Below are 26,918 nucleotides of genomic sequence, written 5' to 3'. Positions count from 1 at the left end.
TTCCAAGCATGTGGAGCCGGTTTGAGGCAGTATAGAGCCTTTCTCAACTTGTAAACTTTGCCATGTGAGAGAGAGAAGCAAGAGGTTGCTCTACATAGATCTCCTCCTTCAAATCACGATTTGAGAAGGTAGGCTTAACATCAAGTTGATAGACCCTCCTATGACTGGCAAAAGCCCTAATGGTGGCCTACCAAGCGGTGGGGAAAAAGGTATCATGGAAATCCATTTTTGGCTGCTGTGTGAACCCTTTGGTAACCGGCCGTGTCTTATATTTGTTTAGAGTGCCATCATTGTGGTATTTGGTCTTGAAGACCCATTTGACTCCAATAACCTTCTTGTGAACGGGCCTTTGCACAGGACCCCAAGTGCCATTCCGCTCAATGGCCTCCAACCCCTGCTTCATAGCCTTTTGCCAATGTGTGGACTTTAAAACCTCCTTAACCAAAGTGGGCTCCCTATCTTGTATGGCATCACTCATTAAACAATAATCGATACAAATAAATTCGGTGGAATGTGTTAGGTTATTCCGAGATTGTTGTGGGCCATCCTGTGGCTGTCACTCTTGAGGAACTCCCTGAATCCCTGCAGCATAGTGTCTCACATGCCCATTGAGAAGGAGGTTGGTACTCCCCTTGGTCCTTTGCTTGTGCTAAAGGCTCTCCATCCACTGATGTTGACTCTGAAGATGAATTCGGTAGTGAAGTGATCTCATCTGTTGACAGTGGAACCTGAAGATATAGAAGTTGCACAGGTAGTGCCTCAAGGCTGGAGTGCCCCATTGTCAGTTGGATATCCAAGAACATGATGCCATGCAATCCCCTTTGCAGTTGGAAACTCCACGAACCACACATGTCGACTTGTGTAGGCATCTTGTGAAACAAGGTCATAAAGCTTGTATCCTTGTGAGACTGAGAGCCATATCCCACGAACACCTGTCTCTTTGAAGTTTGCTCAAACTTATCTCTTTGTTTCTTTGGAATGTGAACATAAACATCATGCCCGCACACCGTGAAGTAAGACACATTTGGTTTAGACGAAAATAAGCTGCAAGAGGTGTCATACTAATCACAGCCCTCCTCATTGGTCCACATAAGTCTGTCGAAACAAGCTTCAAGGGCTCCTTTGCCCTCTATGAAGCCTTGCTGGGAATCACATCTCTTTGCTGTTTGCCTCAAATCCAAGACAGGATGGACGGCTCACCCCAGCATTTGGAAATGCATGAACAAATTGACCACGAGCCGCCTTTGGAAGATAGTCGTAGTTGAGGTGGCCAAACCGAGCATGCCATAGCTCGATTTGTGTTTGAGAAGAAAGAAGAAGAGAAGCAAAGGTTGAAGAAGTCCGCAACTTGTAGACTCCATTTTCCTCATGTCCTGTGGAAAGAACTTGTCAAGATTTATCAAAAACTTGGAAGGAGTCCTTATCCAACTTGACAGTGAGACCAAATGCACAAATCTTGCTCATTGAAAGTAGATGATAGCCCAAGACCACCGGCACATAAATAACCTCCGATGTGTGGGCATCACCATATCCATTTGGAATCAGCTACATATCACCCTTGCCATTGGTAGGAACTGACAAACTATCTCCAATCAGAATTCGCCCATGCAAAGGTTGCATATGGATGATGCCATAAAGGGAAGAAGCTGTGTAGCTCAAGGATAGAGTGAAAGAAACTTGGAAAATGTGCATTTATTAGGTTGAAATACAACCTTCAATTAATGTGAAAGTCTTGCCAAGTAAGTTGTGGATTTAATGTCCAAAGAGATACAACAAGACTTATGTAATTTAAGCAGTCCCTTTAGGATTTAATGTATTAGCAAGAAGCAACTTGGGGATCAAACCAACATTTGGAGATTTTTCAGCCTTAAGGGCTCATTTGGAAGGATAGACTTGCTATTATTCTACTTTGTCTTCTCTCTCCTTTTAGGTCTTGCAACTTGGCTGCAATAGAAATTTCGAGTTTTAGCCACGGAGAATGTGTTCACAATATGTATGGATGGGAGGCAATATTCTCCTCGAATCATGGTGAAATGTATTCAACTTGCACACAAGACATGGCATAAGGTATATTCACTAACATAAAGGGGCTAAACATTAGACTCACTTCCTAGCCATAGAGCCAACTAGGCTCATGCCCAAGCTTCGGAGTTAATACCACTTTGGGTCACGATCATGTTTCAAGGACTAGTGTCGTGTACCAGTAGTCCACACCATTCTAGAGTATGGAGAAGTAAGTGTATGGGCCAAGAGTCTAAGAGTGGCGATCACACAATGATCTACACAATAGGGCTTTGAGTCCTATAAATAGGACTTGGCTGCTCTACCCCTAAAGTGTCCTTAGTGTGTTCACACAAAGTCACTTCATGACCACTATGACCAATGCTACTAAGGTCCATCTGGATATCCAAGGATGTAACACTTCCCCCTTATTAATGATTGCTGTCCTCAGCAGTATCCTCAAGAACAAAGTGGAAAAAACAACTCTTCAATGAACGTACTGACTCCCATTAGCCTTTGCGTTTGGGCGGTTCTTCTAGTTGACCAAATACTGAGGATAAATGGTCTGAAGGGATTGTTTAGTCTGATGGTAAAGAACCAATTTGGGTCCAATTGGAACATATCGAATAGTGTCTTTTGAGCTACATGTGGAACACATGGTGAACTTAGATCTTTGGAGGTAAATTAAGCTCGTAGGATATGTTACTTATCTTCTTAATAATTTGGCAAAGGCCACAATATCTTGAAGATTACTTATAGCACTTTCTTGTCGTTATTGAATTGGAGTCCTTTGTGACTTTAAGGTAAACACACATACCCTCTTGGAGCTCTCAAGGAATACAATGTTGATTAGCATGCAAGCTCGCATGATCTTGGACCAATTGGATGCTTTTCCTTGCAATTTTCAACATCTCCTATATATTGTGTAAAAAGTCAACCATGGATTGCATTTTCACCCCCTTGAGCTCGATGGCAATTGGTGGTTTTGTCTCATAACTGTACATAAGCATAAATGGGCTATGCCGAGTAGCCAAATGCTTAGTACCATTGTAAGCAAACTCAATCTGATGGAGATAATGCTCCCAATTAGATTGCCTACAGGAGATATATGCACGCAACATATCCTCTTGGTTTGTCCATTGTTCTCAGGATGCTTTGAGGATGACATGGCCAATCAAGTTGCCAATTTTTAGAAAACCATTTGCTAGAAATAGGATCCCAATCATTGACTATTTCATCGGGCAAACCATAAAGTCTATCAAGCTGTCAATAAAGAGATTAGCAAACTTGTGGCTTTTGATGGTTGTCTTTGTGGAAATGAATCTAGTTATCTTCATTAATCTGTCAAACATGATCTCGATTGCACCATGACTTGATTTGTATGGGTAATCTTACTAGAAAAACCCATAGAGATGCTACTTCATTTCTTATTGGGAATTTCTAAAGGATGTATTTGATATCATTTTGGCTTATTTATGTTGCTAAGCTTTATTAAGTTGACACTACAGGCACTCATGACTGTATGACTCAACTAGTCTTTATGTGTGGCTAATAAAAGTAGCTAGCCACCAAGGCCAAAGTTCGGTGTATGGCAATATCTCATGTGCTTAGCATGTCACGAGACTCATACAATTTTTTTTTGCGGATGTCCTCATTATCGGGCACACATACTTTGCCTTGCTTAAATAGTAATCCGTTATGATGGGAATACCTTTCCACCATTTTTCTTTTAGTAGTCAGCTTTAGAGTGTTCATATTGCCAAAGCTTCTTGGGCTACTAGGTCTATCTTTGACTAATTGCTAGATCCTACCAAAGCGAGGATTGTTTTGGCAATGCTCTTTGAGAGAGAGAAAGAAATTAGTCAATATTTTGAAGAAGGATAAGACATTAACTTTGGGGATTCGACTAAGAGTATTGGTAACCATATTAGTTGCACCCTTTTGGTAATGGATTTCAAAGTTAAAATCGTGCATAAGCTCCGCCCATCTCACCTTATGGCCATGGAAACGGGCTGATTGTAGAGGCACTTCAATAAATAGTGGTTAGTCCAAATAATGTATTGGGCACTATACAAATAATGACACCAAACTCTAAGCACATGGATGACAGGTAATAATTCCTTCTCTTGAGTGGTGTAATGCATTGGGGCATCCATGAGCTTACGACTTTCAAATACAACGGGTTGGCCATCTTGATAAAGGACAACACTTATAAAATAATCACTCGCATCCATATGAGACCCAAACAAGTCTCATTTGGATCAATAATTTGCAGCATTGGTGCAATAGTAACCAGTTGTTTCAATATTTGAAAATATTGATTGAGCTCATTGGGCCAAACAATTGGTAGACTAACGTGCTTTTTCTTGCTTCGGATACCTTTAAGCAAATGTGTTAAGGGTTTACCAATGTGAGCTTAGTTCTTAATAAATTTTATAAAGGAGCTAGTAAAAGTCGATAAAGATTTTACTTGTCTTATGATCCTCGGAATAAGCCAATCTAGTACTACTCAAACCTTTTCGGGGTCAATACAGATGCCATCAATTGAGATGATATGTTCAAGATATATAATCTCTGTGCGGAAAAACCCACACTTGGATAGTTATGTAAACAATTGCTGTCGTCTTAAGAGATGTAAGACAATGCACAAATGGCTTGTATACTCTTCTAGTGACTTACTATAAATAAGTATGTCATCGAGGAAGACGACTTATATTTTTGAGATATAGATGAAATAAATCATTCATCATCTACAGGAAAGCTTTAGAGCACTAGTTGATTCAAAATATAGGATAAAAAATTGATAGTGTCCGTGCCACATTTGAAACACCGTTTTTAGGATATCTTTTGAAGCTATTTGTATTTGATGGTATGGACGTAAGATAGATCTTGGTAAAATAGCATGCACTATAGAGTCGATGTATAAGATCATTTATCCAAGGTACGAACATTTGTTATTGACCATCACCTTATTGAGACCCTTAATCGTGCCACCCTTCTCTTGGTAAGAAGGATCGATGTGGCCTATGGAGACTTATGGTTCACTAAAGCCCTTAGGTAGATAATTGTGAAGTTGCCTAGCTATCTCATCCTCCTCTCTTAGGCTAAATTGATATTGATGCGGTTGTTGAGAGATGGGATGGATGTGAGGCAATGCTTCAATCCTATAATCTAATTTACTGCGAGACGGCGGATGTCCGTCAAGTAGTTCGAACGGAAAGATATTAGGCTATTCATGTAGAATGGGATCCATATATTCACTCATGTTTGAATTAATATCATCATTATTATTAAAAGAAGAAAAATTACATTGCACCACAGACGACAGAACCTTTTCAATAGAACAATCATAAGTAACAACATTTGGAGGAGGAAAACCTCTACTATATTGCAAAGCTGATATCATATGTACATTACATTTAGTGATCTTGGGGTATCAACAACCCTTGATGATATAAAAGAGACCATCAAACTCAAAAGAAAGTACATGAGTTCTTTAATTAATGTAGAAAAAGAAAAATCTATGATAAAATCATGGCATGATAATGATAACATCAATATGGTCAAAACTCATCAATTAGAAGTCCAGGGACTCATGGTACTGTTGTGTTGAAAGATTCAATTTTGGCACATCTGATTCCAATGATCCACAGTCAGGTCCTCCAAATCACGGATAAGATATTCTCGATCAATGGAAACCATGTGAAGCCAAAGCCTTTGCATCAATGGAAAAGAAAGAAAACTTTGAGTAGAAACATTGTCAAACAAAACTGTAATTGTTTGGCCATTGATATTTAAAAGGTCATTTAGGCCAAACATTGTTTTATTTATGGAACAACCATTAGGGCCACTTGCATTAACAAAGCAATCCTCTACTAAAAATTTAGAAGAACTACTTGGAGCTTCTACAATATTTACCAAAGCCTTTGAAGTGAATTTCACCTTCTTGTTCTGTGGACACTTTGTCTCTCCAAGAAAGTGCCCCTTTTGATGAGAATCTTTTGAGCAATCCTCATTGCGAGTCGCTTTGCGCTTACTACTCTTCTTCTTGTGTGACTCTGAAGGCAATTGATGAGTTGTTGCTAGGATAGAGGTTTTCTTCAGCTTGAAGGTAGAGGTAGCTCGATGGGATCCTCTTGTTGCCCCTACTTGCACCCAAAGTATGGTCAAAGTTTTTGGCATACCTATAGACGTTTTTTAGTAAATGCAAGGGGTTTAGGAGCACCTCGTTTTGGGAGTTCAACAGCAACTTGAGAAGATAGTGCATATAGAGTAATGCGTGTGGATCCTCCAAGGCCTTTGTTTTGTGGAGGTCTTTAAAATCTACAAATATATACCCAGGGTCTTTTTCCCCATGTCAAGCCCAAATAACTTGCGAAAATTTTCAATCCGATCATCAGTCACAAATTGTTTCCAAAAAATGGATTGAAAATCTACCCATGTCTCGTGACTTGGGGCCCCATCCACCAAGCATGTGCTTTCCTCTAGGACACAATATATATTTGTTTGATACATTGAGTATCCTTGAATTGATATATTTCAAAATAAGCTCTCCACACGGTTATTAGGTATGATATGGTATGGTATGATAAGATATGATACTCAATGGTACCTTAAGATTTTATAGGGTATAGTGCGATATTAGTACCAAAAAAAAAAAAAAACTTGAATTTTTTATATCCTACAAATGATAGAACACATGTTTAAAGTCAAAATAGCAAGCTAAAAAATACTTAACTAAAAGAAAAATTTAGATTAAAAAGTTTTATCTAACTTAAAGAGAGAGAGAGAGAGAACCTAGGCCCTATAGATGAGAGAGAGAGAGGGGGGAGAGGAGAGAAATTTAATCAAAAAGGGGAGGGGGAAAAGAAAAGGCGAGATTATAAGTGAGAGAGAGGGGAGGGGCTTTTAATTAAAAAAGGGAGGGGAAGAGAAAATGAGAGATTACACATGAGAAAGAGGGGAGGGGAGGGTTTTTTATTGAAAAAGGGAGGTTTAGAAAAGGGGGTCGGTTCAGAAAGCCCTCTAGAGGTTCGAGGCTTTCCGAATCTACAACGAAAATAGTATAGTAGTAAGATGGACATAATTAGAGATAGAACAAAGGGATTGCTCTATCGGCCTCAAAAATTTGTGTCAACAAAGTATTGTAGCATTTCAATATGGAGGGGAGAAAGATAATTAGTGCTCCATTGCCTTCATGTGTGAAACTTAGTTCAAATGATTGTCCCAATCTCGATGAAAAGAGGACTTAAATGGCCAAGGTTCCATATTTATCATGTGCAAGCAGTTTCATGTATGGTATGATTGCCGCTCGCTTGGACATTACTGTTGTAGTTGGAGTGGTAAGCATGCACATGTTAAATCCTAGCAAGAAGCAATGGGAAGCAATGAAAGGCAACTTGAGGTACTTGAATAGTATATGAAAATTACAAAATAAGATGAATACATGAGATTACAAACCAAAATTGGCATATGCTAGGCCTTGGGAATTGCATGTGCAACATTTGGTACTATATACAACAACATACATGGATAGATCATAAGTAGGAGTGGATACAATGATACATAAAAGAGAGAGGCCTAGAGTGAGGCATCACTCTCATCATCATCACCATCATTATCATCATCAGGACCATTTGAGTGCTCATTAAGAGAGTTTGAAGATGTGTCTTCAAAATTGGATGGTGAGATAGTCTCATAATCATTCTCACAGATGAGGTTACCATCATCATCAGATGATGGCTCCGTGGGCAATGGCTGTGTGTAGGCAAGGAAGGGATGTCATCATGAGGTACTGGATGAGAGCTACTAGAGCTCCACCTCACATATGTGTGCAAACCACTCGAACCACCCCTTGTCAATGTTAGAGAGCACCGAATGGCGATGGTCCTCCCGCTACCTACTCGAACTACTCACCTATGAGCACACTAACTACGAGTGTCATGAGTGTTAGTTGCCATGAGCTCTCTATAGAGCTCCCCAAAGATCAACTCCTCATCAACCTCTTGATGCACACTCGCAAGAGTGTTGCCTGTCAACTTGAAGGTATCATACACTTACACAATGCACATAAAAATTGTAAATACTAAATTGTGAAGTATAAAGTTGAAAGCAGCAAGATTAAAGTTGACTTATCATTTTAAATTTATGAATCATGATTTATGGTCAAGTGATAAGCTATATCCACTAACATAAAGGGGCTCACCTCCTAGCCACAGAAGCAAACGGACTCACCCCTAAGCTTGGGAGCTAGTAGCACTTTGTGCCATGACCACATCCTAAGGAGTGGTTTCCCATACCACTAGTCCACACCATCCCAATGTATGAATGTGTTGGCCTACGAGCCAAGAGTCCAAGAGTGGTGATCACACAACGATTTGCACAGTAGGGCCTTGAGACCTATAAATAGGACTTGGCTGCCTCAACCCAGAAGTGACCTTAGTGCGTTTGCACAAAGTCACTTCATGACCACTGTGGCCGATGTTACTATTGCCCAACTAGATATCCAAGGATGTAACACATGGGTCCATGTACAATGATTGTGAGGCTTTAAAATCAATTGATAATTTTGCATATGGGTGGTTGTAGTATGGGACTTCAGTGTAGTAAAGATAAACCCATGTGATGGTGGCCCTGATTCTTGTTTAATGATGTGGGTGTGGGTAAAGTCCAAGGGGGTTGAATGTCTTGGGCTTGACATAACTTAGCACCTTCGTCCAAGAACAGGCTTTGTATGGGTTTTCAACATTAGTGTGTGATTGGGTTGTTTAGCCATTGGAGCTTTGGTCTGAGAGAAATTGATGAGATCTCCTTGTTCTCTCTCTTGAAGCACAATTGGTCTAGTCACGAGTAGAAGCTGTGTATGTCTACATAGCTCGATGAGGAAGAGCCCTTGGTGGTCTATGGAGAGTGGTCCAAAGAAAGTTGAAAATGAGTTAATGTTCTTTAATCATCAGCCAGCAGTATTCAAGGCACAATGCTTGGAAACTTGTAGCTTTTGGCTTTCCCACACTCCACTTATGGCCCTTGAGATTTCCATAGACCCTTAGTTACACTTTCTTGCTTTCTTCTATCACATCTCATAATGACTTGCATTAATAGATCTGGAAATACGGCACTTTTAAGGTGCTTGTTTTATGGTGCTGGATGGGTGTTAAAAACACATTTCTTTATCCAACATTAAATTTTAGGTTTTTTAACACCCTTCTTGGTTTGTCTCTGGATGAGTCCATCTGATTTTTCTTTTTCTTCTGACATTCAATATCATCAGTCACATGCTCTTCAACAACATGATTCTGTCTTTGTAATGCAAATACTCTTGTGTAATTCCTGCAAATGTTGTTGGTGGTCAACAGCGGTGCGTCCCCGTGTTCCTTGATGAGGAGACCGTGCATCAGTATTACAATGGGTATTGCAACAATGTTCTCTGGCCCCTTTTTCATTACCTTGGGTTGCCGCAAGAAGACAGGCTATCTGCCACACGCAGTGTAGAAGATCAATTTGAGGCTTATAAGCGGGCCAATAGCAAGTTTGCAGATGTTGTGCACAGTATTTATAAGGATGGTGATGTTATTTGGTGCCACGACTACCATCTGATGTTTCTTCCAAAATGCCTGAAAGAACGTGACAATAATATGAAAGTAGGGTGGTTTCTTCATACACCATTTCCATCTTCAGAAATATATCGGACTTTGCCATCACGTTCGGAGCTTCTTAAAGCTGTGCTTTCAGCTGATCTGATAGGGTAAAATGTTGACTTCTTGTAGTTTTGTTTGGAAGATTGTATGGATTTCATTATTGATGGTCAAAGCAGTCGATGACAATGTCAAAATTGCCTTCTGTGTAGTGGAATTGTTTACCTTTTCTAGTCATTTTAGTATTCAACAGAGCACCATGATCACCTTAAAACAAGCAGAAGCTTCTATGTTTGGAAAAGAGCCTGTATTGAGACATTTATTGCAATGTAGTGCATATGGTTATGAGATGGACTCACGTACTCTATCAGTGTTTTAGATAGTTCAAAATCTTTAATTTGTTTGGGATGCATTGTTTTCTTTCGATGCTGCTGTATTCAATACTTGTGCATATTTATTTGCCATCAGCTTGTTAGATTGTTCAATCAGGAGATCACAATGAGGTTGTTTGTACTGATGATGATTCTACTAGATTGCATGCTATAAGATTCAACTAGATTACTGTAGACATCACTCATCATTGTCATCAACACAACTGTATTTTCGAATTCTGCAATAAACCTTGTCTACACAAAGCATCTTGCTTGTCTTTTAAGTTAGGATGGACATGCCTAGGCTCAACTTGGAGCAAACTTCATTGTCTATATTCAGCCTTCCTAGTTGTCTTTGTTGTTGGCAGCTGTTTGGTCATGGCATGTGTTTAGGCTCCCAGCTACTACTCTGTGGAGCCAGCCCACTATTTATGAGATATTAGGCATCATGTGCCAATCTGTTTGCAAGAACATGTACAGGAATCTATCAAACAATCTATGGAGATGATTACATGAGGAGGCTGTACAATTGACTAGTCCCATTGGCAAGCGGATAGGCTATAGTATGTGGCAAAGTGCAGGTGTTTCCCAAGAATGAACCTGAAACTCACTTTCTATTTACATTAGCAAAGAGAGTGGGTTTTTTGAAGAGACATCTCTCAAATCTGTGTCAGTCCAGTTCCCTCCAAGGTTTACTTCCCGAGTCGGAGTTGGGGTTGCTTGTGTGCAAGTTGATGGTTTGCAGTCTTACTCTCTGCTGATAAATTCCCTCATGGCAAAGGATCCCAAGGCAAAATACAAAGTAGAAAGCAGTCCTGTAAGGGACTTCCATACCCAAAATAATACAAGGGAAGTCTATTACAAGGCCTGAATGAATAATGAATTGGGAGGTCTATAGTGCAAGACTGTATGGGGCTAACAATGGAACAAAGTGTAAGACTCCCTGCATCTCTCCTCCTCCTCATAGTGACTGAACTGCCCCCTCTATCCTCTCCCATCTACTGTGAGGAGTGTGGACAATCTCTGTCCAAGTCCTGGAGTAAGTCTCTGGGCTAGATATGTCCAATATATCAATGATATGGCTGCCTCTGGTGATACATATGCATTAAGTAATAATGCTAGCTGGAGTAGGGGTTCCAGCTACTGCTTTGGTGCTATATCAATATCTATGTAACAATGAAGGTACCTCAGTGAAGTATCAGGAGGAACCCAAGTAAAATGCTCATATAGCCTCTAATCTTGTTGCTGAGTGCCATGAACCCAAAATCCATAGATTTGTGCCAATTCATAACAGCCTCTAAGGTCCTACAAAAAATCTCCATCACAGCTATGATAGCTATGAAGTTCGCATTCCCACCCAAGTAAACAGCTAGATCCCAAGTCTTATTGGCCTCTAATGCAGCCATCTTCTCATCCATTGCTGCATCCCAATGAGTATGACCAATAGCATCCTCAAAACAAGTGGGCTCAACATCCTCAACTAGTTTCACTATATAAGCATAATGGTGAGCTGCATAACCTTCAAAACCAAATCTTTTAACAGGGTATCTGACCCTGCTAGATCTGCGTACCACCGGATCACTCAATGGATCTTTGCATTGACGCGTGCTCTCTGCACTGGATTCCTGGAAGGTAAGATATTGTCCAGAATGCTATGCTCCAGAACAAAATGTGTCTGGGTAGGGTGAATGAGGACTTGTAAGAAGAGATAGACTGAGACTGATCGCTTTATCTAGGATCTTATATGCAGTCCAAGCAAAGTGATTGGTCTCCACTAAATATTATCCAGTCTATATTTGTTGCCCTTTAGAAAGAGATGAATCAATCTTTCAGACTTCTCAAGCATACTTCCTGAGGCCACAATATCCTGAAATGCTGCAAGGAGTCCTATGTTGATCAAGTCCCAGTAGCTCAAGAAGAAGGGCCTGTCTAATCCATCCTCCCCTATACAACATTTCCCTCAAGGAAGGCTTGTAGAGCCTCTGTGAGCTCCTCCTCTAGAAAAATGGCCATCAAATGGCCACTATATGCTTTGCGACTACTTGTCTGGTACTCGTCAGCAGGGCAGCCATTTTCTCTCTGACATGGCAGCAGCAGGTGCTCGTCAGCCTTTTGCCCCGCCCGCCCCACCCTGCCCTGCCCTGCCCCGACTTCTGCCCACTGCACAGCCCCCAGAATAATGCAGGGCCATCTGGGCGCTTGAAAACATGTATACCCAAACCTGTCCGAGCACACCCTGCCCGACCATGGCATTCTGGTGACTGCCCTTAAACAGGCAGAAACCGAATCTCAAGGATACAATGGGTTCCCCCAAGAAAAGCCGCGTATCCCCAACATCCAGCAGCCACACGAGGGGAGAACAGCGAGAAATACTTGATTATTTGGGGGCAGCATCAACAAGGTGACCGATTGTCACATGAAGAAAGGCCTAGAGGCGCTCCAAGATGTGCAAAATGCAGGATCAGGATATGGGAAATATTAAAGAGATGATGGCATCAATGTGTGACGAAGCCATGCAGCAAATCAGGGAGGAGATGGCTAAGAAGGTGCAAGAATGGAAGAACGAAATATACAATGAGATTACAGCGCATTTCACCCCTTGGAAGGCATATATTGAAGCCTCTCTCCAAGAGAGAAATATGGTGATTGAAGAACTCCGGCATGAGATCACAGAATATTGGAACCAGCTTGGCCTCTCTAAGGAGGAGGAAGGGGAAATCATTGAAACAATGCCCAACAATGGGCAAATTGAAATAGCTGAGCTGAAGACACACATGATGAAGGAGATTAATACATGGATGACCATAGTAAAACACGCATAAGCGGAAGTGGCTGAAAACTCCAAATGGACAGAAATGGCAAAGAAGATTCCAACAAAGAAGGAAGAGCTCATGAATGCAGCACTTGAAGAGGAGAAGAGAAGGAGAATTAGACCCTTGCACATCCGGGTGGTTGGGTGGAAAGAAAGGGAGACAGCCCTCTAGAAGATGCCAAGAGCATATGCAGAAAAATGGGAGTAGAGGACCCCTCCATTGTGGAAAATGCATGGCACATAGGGAAGGATCTAGAAAAGGGCTGGCCCCTTATCATCAAATTTTCTGATTTGGGGCCACAATGAACCTTCCTCTCCAAAAGGAAGGCTCTCAAAGGAGAAAAAGTATACCTTGAGGGTGACCTCACATCCGCCCAAGTAGCCCACCTCAGGGAGTGCATGCCATAGATTATGGAGATCTACAAAGTGGGCAACTGGGCAGTATACAGAGATGGGTGCATCACTATCATAGATAGGCATCAATGACAGGGGGTAGCCTATGAGAGACACTTGAAGTTCATAGTGTGGAACTGTAATGGAGCCATGAGGATGGATAGAGGGCTATTCTAGGAGACCTTCATTATGGACAGGGACATTATCCCATATACAGAGACATATTAGAGTCTGGGCATGTACTTGCCAGAGGTGAGAGGCTATAGATGGGAGACAACAGGCCACCCTAGAGCCCGATTACAAGGGGGGACTAGAGGGTCTAGAGAAGTAGCTGTGCTATATAGGGAGAAGCTACATCATATGGTATAGGTCATGTGGAGGGATGAGGAGGCTCGCTTCATGTGAATTCGGATACATATAGATCACCCCCGTGATATATACGTGATAGTGTGCTCCTTTGCTCCGACAAATTCTCCATATGCATTGTAGGGGGGAGAGTCACCATATCTACCATTATTCACTATTCTAGTATTGGAGATGTCCTGTTGGCTGGGGACTTCATAGCACAGAGATAGGTTACCTTCTTAGAGAGCGAGGAGGACATGTATAGAGAGAGAGTACCAGAGGAGATTGGGCTCAGTTGGACATCACACGACATAGTGGAGTGCACAGACTATGGTAACCACCTCCTGGCCTTGGGAGGTGCACATGGATCAGCCATCCTTAACAACTTGGATAGATGGCCTGGATTGGACGCTCTCACATGCTTTCCACATAAGCATGCATACAGATGTACAGGAGGAGCCCCCTTTGGAGGATTTATTATAGAGACGAGGAGTGAGTACGGTGGACTATCTTCTAGGGCCCTTATTCCTCATCTAGACATGATGTGATCCCTCTAGGCTCTACCTACAAGTTTAGGAGGGGCTACTAGTTGTAGGTTATAGTCATGGTGTTTTATGTTTAAGAGAGCTTCATGTTTGTAAACCTTAACCCTAAGGAGCCTAGGCGGTGTGGGTGGGGTCATTGAGCGTTGCACATGGTGGATAATGTGTGTGACATTAGAGGGATACAATGGTTTCAAAGAAAACTTTGAATTTGCAAGTCTATGACACTTTTAATGTGCTTGAGGACTTGTTCTTGATGTGGGTGTCTAGATTTGTGTGCACTTTTATAGTGGGGATTCATGGTCTCGAGCTTTGGACTTTAGGGCTGCAAGGAGACCTTAGCTACCGAGATACATACCACCAAACCCATAGTATGTGTAGATTTCTCATATCTAGAGCCTAGGCATGACAAGGCGGAGTAGATATGAATGCCCCATAGAAACATGAAACGGGGAAAGTAAACAGGGAGGGGGACGCCAAACTTAGGGAACGGGCATGTGGGAACAGGAACGACATTAAAACATTAAAATTAATTAAAAAATAATATTTCATTCATAATTCATGTGGAGTACTAAAGCCAAGGTATATAATCCACAATGACAAACTAATATTTCAATCAATTCATGTGGTGCTGTGGGCAGAGCCAAGACAGGCACGTGAGTGAGAGACTGGTAGCAGGCTACAGGCAACGGTGGTGGGAGACAGGTGGTGACTTGGCAGACAGTAAATTGGGGCAGTCAGTTGGTCACTTTGCAGGTAAGTTCTGTGCCACATGGCGTTTCCTGTCACATTCCTGACAGGGCTGCTGCGTTCCCTGTCAGGAACGTGACATGGAACATTCCAACTCAGCAAGGATGCGATTTAGAATGGATTTTGGTCCAAAACTGCATTTCGGCATCCTGGGGGGACTGTCTTGACCACTCCTTGTCACTATGGAATTCCCTCCTTGCCTCCTATGATATATTACATTTGTTGTATCCACGTATTGCTAGATCATCACTCACCATGAGCTTCCTAGATTGTGCCTTGGTTTTGTCCAATAGCCTCAGTTGCCCATGACATGACCCATCCACCATTCTCCTCTTTTATCTTGCTTTAATGGCAAGATCATCACCCAGAAACCTCAGGATGCTACCACCCACAAGTGCATGTATGGAAAGAGGCTAGAAGTATTCCACATTAAGGAATAGCCTTAAAAAATTGAAAGACAACTATACAAAAAAAATCATTAAAGTAGTTGGAGAATATTGTAAAATCTGGGATCAAGACATCAGTAACATGAAGTCAAGATTGCTTTGTTATGAGACAATGCACCAAATGAAGTTAGAAATGCACACATGGATGCAAGCGTGGATAGGGGTATGACGAGATGCGGGGTGCATTTCACCTCTTGAAAGGTGGACATTGATGCTGCCAACAAAACAACTTGACCTCGTCGAGAATGAGGAAGGGGAGATTTGTGTCAAGCCATTCATGTGGATTGATGATTGGACCAAGAGACCATACCCAAGAAAGAAAAATTAATGAGTTGAGAATAGACATCAAGAAAGAATTCAGCACATAAGAAACAATATCAAGGATTGAACAATTGAAGAAGGCTCCACCAAATAAAAATAAATTGGTAAACTTTGGACTATAAGAAGGTAAAAGAAGGAAAGTAGAGCTTTGCATGTGCGTGTGGTGGGATAGAAAGAGGAGGGAGATCCAATGGAAGGTGCAACAATAATTTACAAGAAGGATACATGCTTCATGGGCACATGGAGGGGTGGCAAACATACTTCAATGTAGTGGACACTCGTTCTCAAATTTGAAGATTTGTAGAACATGAAAGCTTCCATTGCCAAGAGGGGAGACCCTCAGAGGGAGAAAAGATCTATCCAAAGGATGACCTTGCAATAGCCCAAGTAGCATATCAGGAAGAATGTATGCCTTGGATTCTCCAGGCTAGGAAGGACAGTATGTGGGTAGCCTATAGAGATGTTTAAATTGTTATCATAGAAAGGTGCGCCAATGATAGCAACATGGCTGATAAAGATAGCAGCATGGAATACAATGGAGTAGTATGGGCAGATGTAGGGTCCTTTGAGGAGACATTCCAGGTTAGGTACATTTTGCTTTATAAAGAGACACACAGGTTCATAGGTAGGAGATCACTAGAACTGCCATACAAGGGGATTTAGAGGAGTTGCCATACTCTATAGAGAGGAGCTAGAGCATGTAGTTCAGGTGGTTAGACGAGAGGGGCATACTTTATATTCATATTGGTCTCAAAAGGGAGATGAGGGGCATCTATTTGACACATGTTACTTCACATGAACCACGTCATGACTCATATGTATGATGTGACACCATATGCATGTCTTTATGTGAATATTATGGGGGTCTCTAGCCTTGGTTCTTGATGGAACGAAGTAAGAAGCTGAGGGTGGTGGAAATCACTCAGCCTGAAAGTAGGTGGAGGAAACCTCCATAGCTTGTTGCAGTTGTCTCTAGGAGGGCTTGCCACCTTGTAAGGTCTTAGAGCCTCCTTTTTCTCACAAGGGCTTAGTGTGCATCGTATATGTCTTATTGCCTTGAGGACAGAAATTTGATAGTTGATGTAGAACGATCTTTTGCACCCAGAATGACTATGTGGCACAAGAAGTTTTCAGTAGTAGATGCATATATTGCTGTACTATGCTGTAGGAAACAAAAGGTGTATGACAAACAATCTTCGATGGAGTGACCCTTTTGCCTTGTTAAGTGCACCCAGTGGTTCATGCTTCTGCCTTTGGAGAATCCATGATGCCAATTTGTGAAATTTGTGATGGGAGGGTGGAAGGGTGAGGAAGAACTTGGAATCTGAGAATGTTGCTGCTTTTGCAACCTTTAGCCTTCTTCATGAAGGATGAGGATCTTTAGCTTTTGGAGCACCTCTCGTTTGACGTCATGTGTGACAGTTGCTACAAGCTAAGCTATTGCTCAAAGAGATAAAAAACAGAAGCTCAACCTTGGGAAAGATATTTGAATGAAAGGTTGCTGTAAGCTTCAGCACATGGCCAAGATTTCCCCCCTTAAGGACTTGGACCGAAGAGAGTTGTTATAAGCTTGACACATGGCCAATCTATGCATCAAAGAGATGTCAAAAGGAGAGGAGATATGAGCTTGAAGGAGGGGGTGCTGACTGTGGTTGAGCAGCATAGGTTGTAGTTGGTGCTAGTCTCAGTGGCAAGCATGAATGAGGGGATATTGAATCAATCTTTTGGAAGTGGGGAAGAAAGTATGCATTAGGAGGTTGAATTGTTGATGCCGATCAAGGCTTGAACATGACTGCATAGTATTGGCTGATTAGACAGCAGCACTTGTGGAATGTAATCCCCAAAAACTGTAGATGATAAAGATGATGATTTTTATCTCTTTGAATAGTGGCTGCTACCATGACAACTGGTCCTAGTTGTCCACATCCGATGGACGGATTGACTCGTCCAATCCATCCTGTCCAGTACGACACGTTCAATGGCATCCGATGGAAATTGTCTTGACTGTTTTAAAGTGCCTATTTGTGACTATTTGGGGTAAGTTGTAGGTGTTGCTTAGGCTTCCTCTCCCACAACCCACATGTACATATTTGATGATGAGTTCAAGGCTACTTTCTTGCTATGCACTTTGCTTGAAAGTTGGGATACTTTCAAGGTAGCTTTGAGTAACTCGAATGCTCAGTTGTTATATTCTGATGCGGAGAGTTTTTTTATTGATGGAAGAACTCAACAGGTAAAATAAATCAGCAAACAATTCTTCTAATGCATTGCACACTAGAGGCAGATTTTAGCAAAAGGGTAGTTCTGAAAATAGAGCACACAGCAAGTCTCGTGGCAAAAATGTGGAGTGCCATCATTGTGGCAAAAAAGAGCACTACAAACGGGACTGTTTTCAATTGAAGAAAGAGAAAGGCAAAATCAAAAACATTGAAGACAAGGCTGAGAAAAAGGACAGCTTAGCTTGCAAAGAAGAGCAGTGTGAAAATAGAAGAGGTCAATGTAGTCACTCATGAGAATGACAACGACAGTGATGTACTTTTTGCTTCTTCTTTGAGTGCACATGCATTGATTTCATATTCTGAGGATGACATGCACACTTGGATACTTGATTTAGATGCGTCCTTTCATGTCACACCACATCATGAGTGGTTTTCTAACTGCAATGGTTGTGCACGTGGTGTTGTCTACTCAGGGAATAACCATGCATGTAAAATTGCAAGCATTGGCAGTGTGAAACTAGAATTTCAGTATGGCTTCGTGTTTGTTTTGCATAATGTGAGACATGTACCTCAGCTCAAGAAGAGCTTGATAAGCACAGGGCAGGTTGATGATGAAGGCTATCATACCACCTTTGGGGATAGCAAATGGAAAATTTGTAAGGACTCTCGCATTGTTGCCAAGGGCTCCAAAAGTGATACTTTGTATCCTTTGCATATATCTAGTGTGTGTGACCATGTAGTCGCCATAATCGAGCAGCCAAGTCTTTCTTTGTGGCATAGTTGGTTAGGACACATGAGTCAAACTGGAATCAAAGTGCTTTCTTGCTTGGGTTGATCATTGTATTTATGGTAAACATGCTCAAACGTCACATACGAAATTTGTGTGTGTAAAGTCTTCACCCTTAGAGTTGGTACATTCATATGTATGTCAAATGCCAGGGTTATCTCTAGGGGAAAAGAAGTATTTCATTGTCTTTGTTGATGATGCCACACGCAAAGTATGGGTTTATTCAATCCGTTGCAAAGACGAGGCCTTGGATAAATTTAAAAAATGCCTGGCACTTGTTGAAAATCAGACCAGCAAGACATTAAAGTGTCTTCGCTCTAACAATGGTGGGGAATGTGTGTCCAAACCCTTTCACAACTTTTGTGACAACAAAGGCATTAAAAGGAAACTCACCGCTTCTCATAATCTACCCCAAAATGGTATTGCAGAGCGTATGAAGAGGACCATTCAAGACAAGGTCCGTACAATGTTGTCATATGCTACTTTACCTCATGGATTTTGGGCAGAGTCTGTTATGATAGTCATACACTTGATTAATCGATCACCAAACATGTCTTTTTGGGGGGGTGTGTGGGAGTCCCTCAAGAAGCGTGGTCGGGCAAGCCACCTTTGTGTGCTCACTTAAGAGTATTTAGCTACGAGGCTTTTGTGCACATTCGCAAGGAAGAATGCAACAAACTTGAGTCAAAGTCCTGTTATGTATTTTCCTAGGATATGGTAATGAAGGTGAGATGGGGTATCGATTATGGGATCCCGAGAAAAGAAAAGTAATACGTTGCAATGATGTTATCTTCCGGGAAGATTGCATGCACAAATAACTTGAAAAGACAGAGGAGGGCAGAAGGGTTGTATTCCGGGAGGATGTATGCATAGGATAGCAAAGAATGCCTGTTAGACAGCAGCAAATACTTGCTGTAAATGTTCCTGGAAATGCAAGGAATAATGCTGAAAATGATCAGTAGGATCTTGCCCATAATGTACCACAAATTTACTGAGAATAGATGCCTTTGGAACAACCGAGACCAATTGTACAGCATGCTGATCCTGAAGAATAGCAAGCTGTTAATGCAGATTTGCAAGCTGAACAGCCAACAAATCTTGACCATTGGGTTCATAGGTTGACCAGAGTGCAAAGACAACCAAATAGGTTCGTTCTTGGTGTTAACTATGTGGCTAATTATGTCATGTTGGTAGATTGTGGTGAGCTGTCATGCTTCTAGGAAGCAATGGATAGAAAAGACAGTAAGAAATGACATAAGGCAATGCTGTCAGAGATGGAATCTCTCATGAAAAATGGCACTTGGGATTTGTTGCATTTGCCTAAAGGGAAAAAAGTGCTACCATGCAAATGGGTTTACAAAATGAAAGGCACTTCTAGTTATGTCAAAGTACAAGGCACACTTGATTGCTAAAGGGTACAAGCATGAATGTGGAATTGATTTTGATGAAATCTTTTCTTCTGTAGTCAAAATGACTACTTTGTGAACCATCTTGGGCTTGGTTGTATCAAAAGATGTGGAGCTCATACAGATGGATGTAAAAACCACTTTCTTACATGGTGATCTGTATGAGGAGATCTATATGCAATAGCTTGATTTGCAAAGGGAAAAGAGCACATGGTATGTAAACTCAATAAGAGTTTGTATGGGTTGAAGCAGGCACCATGAGAATGGTATCATAAATTTGATACATTGTCACAACTCTATAGAAAGAGAATTTGTATCATTTTTCATTAATTTGTCTATATAATGATTTATTAAATTTATTTTCTTTGCACTAATTAGATATAAAGAAAAGTGCATTGGAGCTGGCCACTGATGAGTGGTCACAGGTTATGGTGGACCCACGCGGTGGGTTAGAGAAAAGATAGTTCACACTTCCACCTATATGGCCCGATTGGGCGCCTGTGACCAGAACTCACGCATATCAGGGTTAGACTCGCACACAGAAAGGATTGATGCCTTGAAGTGTGGGCTAGATCCACCAGAACAGACAGTTACAATCAACAAGATGGCATGATCATGAAATGCTTGTATAATGTGCATGTGTGGGCTGAAAGCTTGAAATGCACATTTCTTTGCATAGGAAAGTCACATGAAGATTCGTATACCATTTTTGCAATGTACACGGAAAAAGCTTTCATATGACACCCATATTGGGGGTCCCTAAATTTTAGGAGATCCCTAAATTTAGGAGGTCCCTAAATTTTAGGAGCCTCGAATTAGCCTAAAAATGCTAGTCCTAAAAAATAGGGATGTCATTCTAAAAATAGTAAGTTCTGTACTCTGACTGTGCTTACTAAATTTGGTTGTTTCTATTCTTGACAGTATTCAACCCAAAAAGGAAGGCCATAGAGAAGAGACAAGTGTCAAGATACTTGTCACACAAGTTTCCAAGTGTCCCACCACTTATCACATCTCATGACATGTGGCTGGACACTTGTCTTGTGCTACTCCACTTTCCCCTTTTGTACTAGCTCTTCCCTCTCCTATAAATAAGAGCTCGTTTTTCCTCATTCAGCATCATTTTTCTTTGCTATAAACTTATGTACAGCACCCACAGATAGCCAGAAACTGGCCCCATCCATCCCCATCATCATCCCCCACTTCTCCATTATCAAATTCCTCCATATTGCCTCTTCTATCACTGCTGTTTTACAGGATAGCAAGCCTGTAAATTCATTACAGCACCTCCTTTTCAAGCTCTTTCTTCCATTTTAGCAATAAGAAGCAAGCCCTATCCATGTACTACTGTTCAAGGATGGAGAAGGCTGATTTCTCCTTTTTCTTCTCTCATACTGTAAAGAAATCAGTTCTTATCATTGCATAATAGATAATGCATGTGTGTTTGTACATCTTTGCATGATCTTGTGAGAGTGAGAATTACTTCTTCTCACTCTTAGGTTGATTGTAACTGAGCTCTTCCCTAAGGGACTTGGGTTGAGCAGAAATACATTCCTTCGGGGGGGGGGGGGATTGCCCATCTTCAACCCTCAATCTTGTCTCCATTACTTTTACATTTTCATGGCTGTAATTTTGTGAGTAATTTTCATTTTCAGCTTTAAGTGTTCATTCTCTTTTATATTAAATCTCGAAAACAAGCGAATATCATAATTGTTAAGCATACTACGTTGTTCGGGGCGTTTACATACATTTATGCAATCTCTGGGATTTCATCGCTCTCAAGTTGACCATTGCTTATACACCAAGAAGGCAACAGATGGCAGCCTTATTCTCTTGGTTTTATGTGTGGATGACATGTTGATTGCAAGTAGGGATGTTCATGCCTTGGACTCCTTGAAGCATAGTTTACACAATGGCTTTGATACGAAGAATCTGGGTGAGACCAATCATATTCTTGGCATGCGTATATTCAGAGACAGATCGAAGGGTCTTCTTTATCTGTCACAACAGGAGTATGTCACTAAGGTTTTGCAGTGTTTCAATATGGAGGGGGAGAAAGCCATTGGTGTACCATTGCCTCCATATGTGAACTTAGTGTAGATGACAACCCTACATCTGACGATGGAAAGACTGAAATGGCGAATCTACCTTATGCTTCAGCTGTTGGTAGCTTGATGTATGCTTTGGTTGCTACACATCTTGACATTGCATTTGCGGTGGGAGTGGTTAGTAGATACATGGCATATCCTGGCAAAAAACATTGGGAAGTAGTGAAGGGTATCATGAGATACCTTAAGGGCACAAAGGATTTGTGTATTTGCTTTGGTAAGCAGAAGTCATTTGTTGTTGGCTTTACGGATGCAGACTATGCTGGTCATCTTGACTGCAAGAAGTCTACTTCAGGATATGTGTTCACGTTCACAGGTGGAGCAGTCTCTTGGATATCCAGGCTGCAAAAGTGTGTTGCATTGTCTACTACAGAGACAGAGCATGTGGCCGCCACTGAGGCATGCAAAGAAGTTTTATGGCTTTGACATTTGGCAAGAGAGCTTGGTATTACAGAGATTCCTATCCTCCTTTGTGACAGCCAAAGTGCTATAATGCTAGCACGGAATCTTGTCTTTTACGCAAAAACAAAGCATATACAAGTGAAATATCATTTTATCAGAGATGTACTTGACAACAAGAGCATTGAGCTTGAGCTTGTGAAGGTACATACAGATGATAATCCTGCAGACCTTCTCACGAAGGGTCTTCTAGCAGAGTGGTTTGCTCATTGTTGCCAGATGATGGAGGTTGGATAGTATATATGTATTTCAGCTTTGTACATACACAGACTTAGTTGATTCTTTTCTCTATCTTCAGGCATGTTGCCTTTAGGTGGGAGGTTGTTGAGAATAAAGGCTCATCGTGCCTTTGTTGGTGTTCGGGTGTGAATGCACCCTTACACTCTTGTACTTAGATATTATCTAAACCTAAAGTGGTACATCCGTTATTTTTGTATCAAATACTGATTGTGTCATGCACTCACTCTTCTTTTTGCACTCAGTTTGTATTGTACTCTGTCGTGATCCTAGCAAGTGCTTACACAGATGACTATTCGGATGTGTCTACATGGTTTGGATATTGACTGTCTTCCACCTATTGACTATGGCCTTGATTGCCCTAAACTTTCTCTTAGCTGACTAGAGCTGAATCATGTGATCAAAGCCGATATCTTGAGAATTGAGAGATCAAGGATGTGGACCCACCCACCGCTCCCTCTAGGATCAAGGATGAAGTTCTACATGAGTCACTTCTTGTCTCTTTGTGATGATGGTTTTACTATTCGGCTAGCATACATGGACACCTATCTCTTCCACAACATACGGGCTGCTATCAAACAGATTTTTGAACCATGCACACTATGGACACTGACACTAATGACTAATATGGCATTGACTCTCTAGATTAATAAGAAAGCTCAATGACGATGTACTCTAGAGTTTTTCACATTGTGTCTGTGTAGCCATACGACAACACGACCCCTACCTCCAATCGTGCCCTCACTGCCTCCCTCTTGTTGGCAGAAACATCGTAGAGAGTCTATAGTCTCCTCCTTGAGTCTCCGTTAATCATCTACGTCTAGCCACTCAGGCTTTGAGTTGCCACTCTTGAGTGCCTTGTATGCATCCAATCGTCTATGTGACATGTATGCATGCATATACTTCATCATCCACCCAGTGGAAAACCTCTCTACTGCGGTAGGTACCGAAAACTCAATATGCAAATGTACAATATACTATGACATACGAGGACGGTACAATTGCCTCTTTTGTGATGGTTTTGGAGCTCTTTGTCATGTCACTGAGTACGAGGACCAGAGATGCCTAGGTCTTTTGCTCTTGGAGCTACAGAGGTGCCACACATAGCACTGCTACAAGACAAGAGGCTAGCTCACCCAAAGGGACCCACATAGAGGGCAACAATAGACTTTTTCCATAGACCCGACCCTATTGACACTAGTAATACCAGGACACCTGATAAGAATACTCCCAGATTACTCATTCTTCTCCCAATTCGGAGTGCTGTTTGTTGCCTGTAAACTGCGATCGTCCGTCGTGTGATTTCGCCCATCCTTCATTTTGCATAAAATCCCCCAAAAATGGCTGAAAGCCCCTATGTGACCGAAAGCTTGGTGAAATGCAGGACAAACAGGCACCCTAAATCCCCGTATCAAGCAGAAAAGAAAACTACCTAGTAGCCTAGCAAAGACAAAGCCATCCCGCTAGACACCTTACATTCCACGCCGTGGAGTCACATTGGATAGAGCCATTTCAATTCCTCGCGCACGACGGCCCCGTCTACTATGACCATGTCTAAGGAAGCTGCACCATAGTGGGATTAGAGCCATTATCATGAGACACAAAAGACTAAACACTAGGCATATCAGTGGAGCAGCTAGGGACCGCATCTATCAGATTTCGTTTTCCTTTTTTTTAAATTTTCTTTTCTACCGATGGGACAACACTAGACAGAGTTCAACCCCTGGCATAGTCCCATCATATAGTTATTATCAGCATTGTTTCATAGGCCACTTAGTTGTTTTAATGTTATCTTTACCTTACTTATGAGATGACATTAGACATGGATATACTCTGGATTTGCCGCATAGGCCACATTGGCCTTATGTAGACGTTAATATATCTTTCTTTCTTTCTTTCTTTCTTTCTTCTTCTCTCTCTCATTGGTTCGATTGACACCCCCGCCACAGGGGACCACCCTAGACATAGCCATAGAGGTGTGCAGAGCCCGTCGCCCATACTCAGTTGGTGCATGCCCTCGCAGGAGGCATCATGTGCAGATACAGGGGATACTACACCACCAATGGGGGACCCTACCTTGTGGCTTTAGCCTCTATATATTAGATAGATCCATGAGAGACATCCTGGGACGAGTGCCTCTTGAGCAATTCCACGTTGTATCTAGCTTAGACATCATTTTGTACTCATCAGCTATTTATTGTTCCATGTTTCTTTTTTCCCCATTTAGTCAATCATAACATTAGAGGGCAACTTTCTTGGGACTTGGGAATTTCCTAGACTTCTCAAATGTAACATTTTGGTCTCATAGACCAATTTGGCCTTTTGTAGATGTTAATGTAACTTTCTTCTTCTTCCTCTCTCTCTCTTCCCCCCTTTTGGCAAACTAGTCTCTCCCTCTCTTTCCCTCTCTAATTTCAAATTGAAATCTCAAGCTCAACTTTCAAGCTCTCTATTCTCAAACTCTCTCCTCAAGTGCTCTACTCCCACTCCTTCAAGCTCTCCTTCGCCCCATCTTTGCCCAACCTCCAATCTCAAGCTCTCCATTCTCTCTATTCTCAAGCTCCTAATATGTATGCTCTTGGTATAAAGTCTCTAAATGTTTGAAGTGCATTATTTTAAGTCCCAACATTAAGTATATGCATTAAAATTATATATACAAATTTTTTTCCTCAAGACGTAGCATTGGATGTAGGTCCAAGATATATTAGTATTATTAGTATTGTACTAGTATTGGACGGTACTAATTGGACATAGCATTGGATGTAGGTCCAAGATTTAATAGTCCTATTAGTACTGTACTAGTATTGGACGGTACTAATCGGACACCATCGGATGTGACAACCCTGCAACTGCTGGACAGCCAATTTGGAGGAGTAAATGCAAAGTGTGCTGAAGAAATCTACCTATAAAGTGGCTGCAATCAGGCAACTGCTGGGTAGCCCTTTGGAGAGGAAAACACAGAAGCAGTAAGTATACACCTTTGAACTGTAAATGTGAGGTTGGTGACTGGGTGGATAGCCAAGGTGATATGGGGGATGCTGGGCAGCCAGTACAACAGCTGAATGTAGGACTGGAACAGATCTCAGACAACTGTGTGTGAATGGTGATGGTGCCAGCATCTGCATGCCCTCTTGCTCAGCAAAAAACATCAGTTCTGATGGTGGGATGGGTTGCAATCTGCATGGATGGTTGCCCACCAGCAAATGCAATGATTGGTGCAGTGAGGAATCATGTGGACAGCAGGGCGACCTTTTGGAGATCCAACGTGGTAGTGGCAGCAGAAGAGTTGAGGGTGCCAGCTGGTTGGGGATGAGAGAGATTGATTTGAATGAAGACAAATGAATTGGAGGGCTGTAGAATGCCCACAACATGCCATATTTATAGGGGATTTTGAAACGTTTGTCCTACCATGTGAAACAAGTGCCTAAATACAAGTAAAGCCTTTTTGAGGTGGTTAATGGAGACCAACATTATGAATTAATGCAAAGCAATTACACGTTTATCTAATAACTTTAATTGTTCTTATGCATAGGGAGTTCATAGTGAGCGCATGAATCTCATGAGGATCTCGAAACAACTTGCATAGAGGATGGGGAGCATATTTTGGAACTAGTCTCTAGGTAGTGCACACATCTTGGCTATTTATAACAGCCTCTTATATTCGCACCAATATGGCCTCTGCACATGCTATCCATTTGGAAATGATGCTAAGATGCTCTATTACTTGATGGGTATCCTCTCTTAGGCTATTTCTTGTAGCTTGGTACTCAATTTTTTTGTAAGCAAACACGATTTGAGGTATTCAAGAAAGGAGCTAGCAAGCTTGTGGCTTTTGAGGATTGTCATAATCAGAATGAAATAAGCCATCTTATTAATTAATCTACAATGGCCTAAATGGCATCATGATCTCAATTTGCTGGTGGTAATTCAGCCATAAAATCATGGATTACAAAGATTTTAACAGCCCTTCTTGTTCTAGCCATTTAGCTTTATGAAGTTGCGTGCATAAGTCTCTGTGAATGTGTTTACATGTGGTCAATAAAATTACTGGATGATCAAGGGCAAAGTCTAGTGTATTCCCGAGTGTGCA

The 26,918-nt window shown here is 41.5% G+C and overlaps 1 protein-coding gene across 1 annotated transcript in view; it reads left to right on the top strand.

Moving 5' to 3' along the window:
- LOC148026190 (alpha,alpha-trehalose-phosphate synthase [UDP-forming] 1-like) overlaps positions 1-26,918 on the top strand; it is a 212,737-nt gene that overhangs the window by 36,390 nt on the left and 149,429 nt on the right. The window contains exon 3 of the mRNA XM_087693467.1: positions 9,357-9,745. Within this exon, the coding sequence (XP_087549593.1) occupies positions 9,357-9,745 (389 nt within the window). The remainder of the gene's footprint in view (positions 1-9,356; positions 9,746-26,918) is intronic.

This window comes from Lygodium microphyllum, chromosome 14, assembly GCF_053477565.2.
Source record: "Lygodium microphyllum isolate KBCC chromosome 14, Lygodium_microphyllum_v1.1.10, whole genome shotgun sequence".
Taxonomy (NCBI): Eukaryota; Viridiplantae; Streptophyta; class Polypodiopsida; order Schizaeales; family Lygodiaceae; genus Lygodium; species Lygodium microphyllum.
Note: the sequence above shows the minus strand (reverse complement) of the source record. Positions and strands in the feature narration are given on the sequence as shown.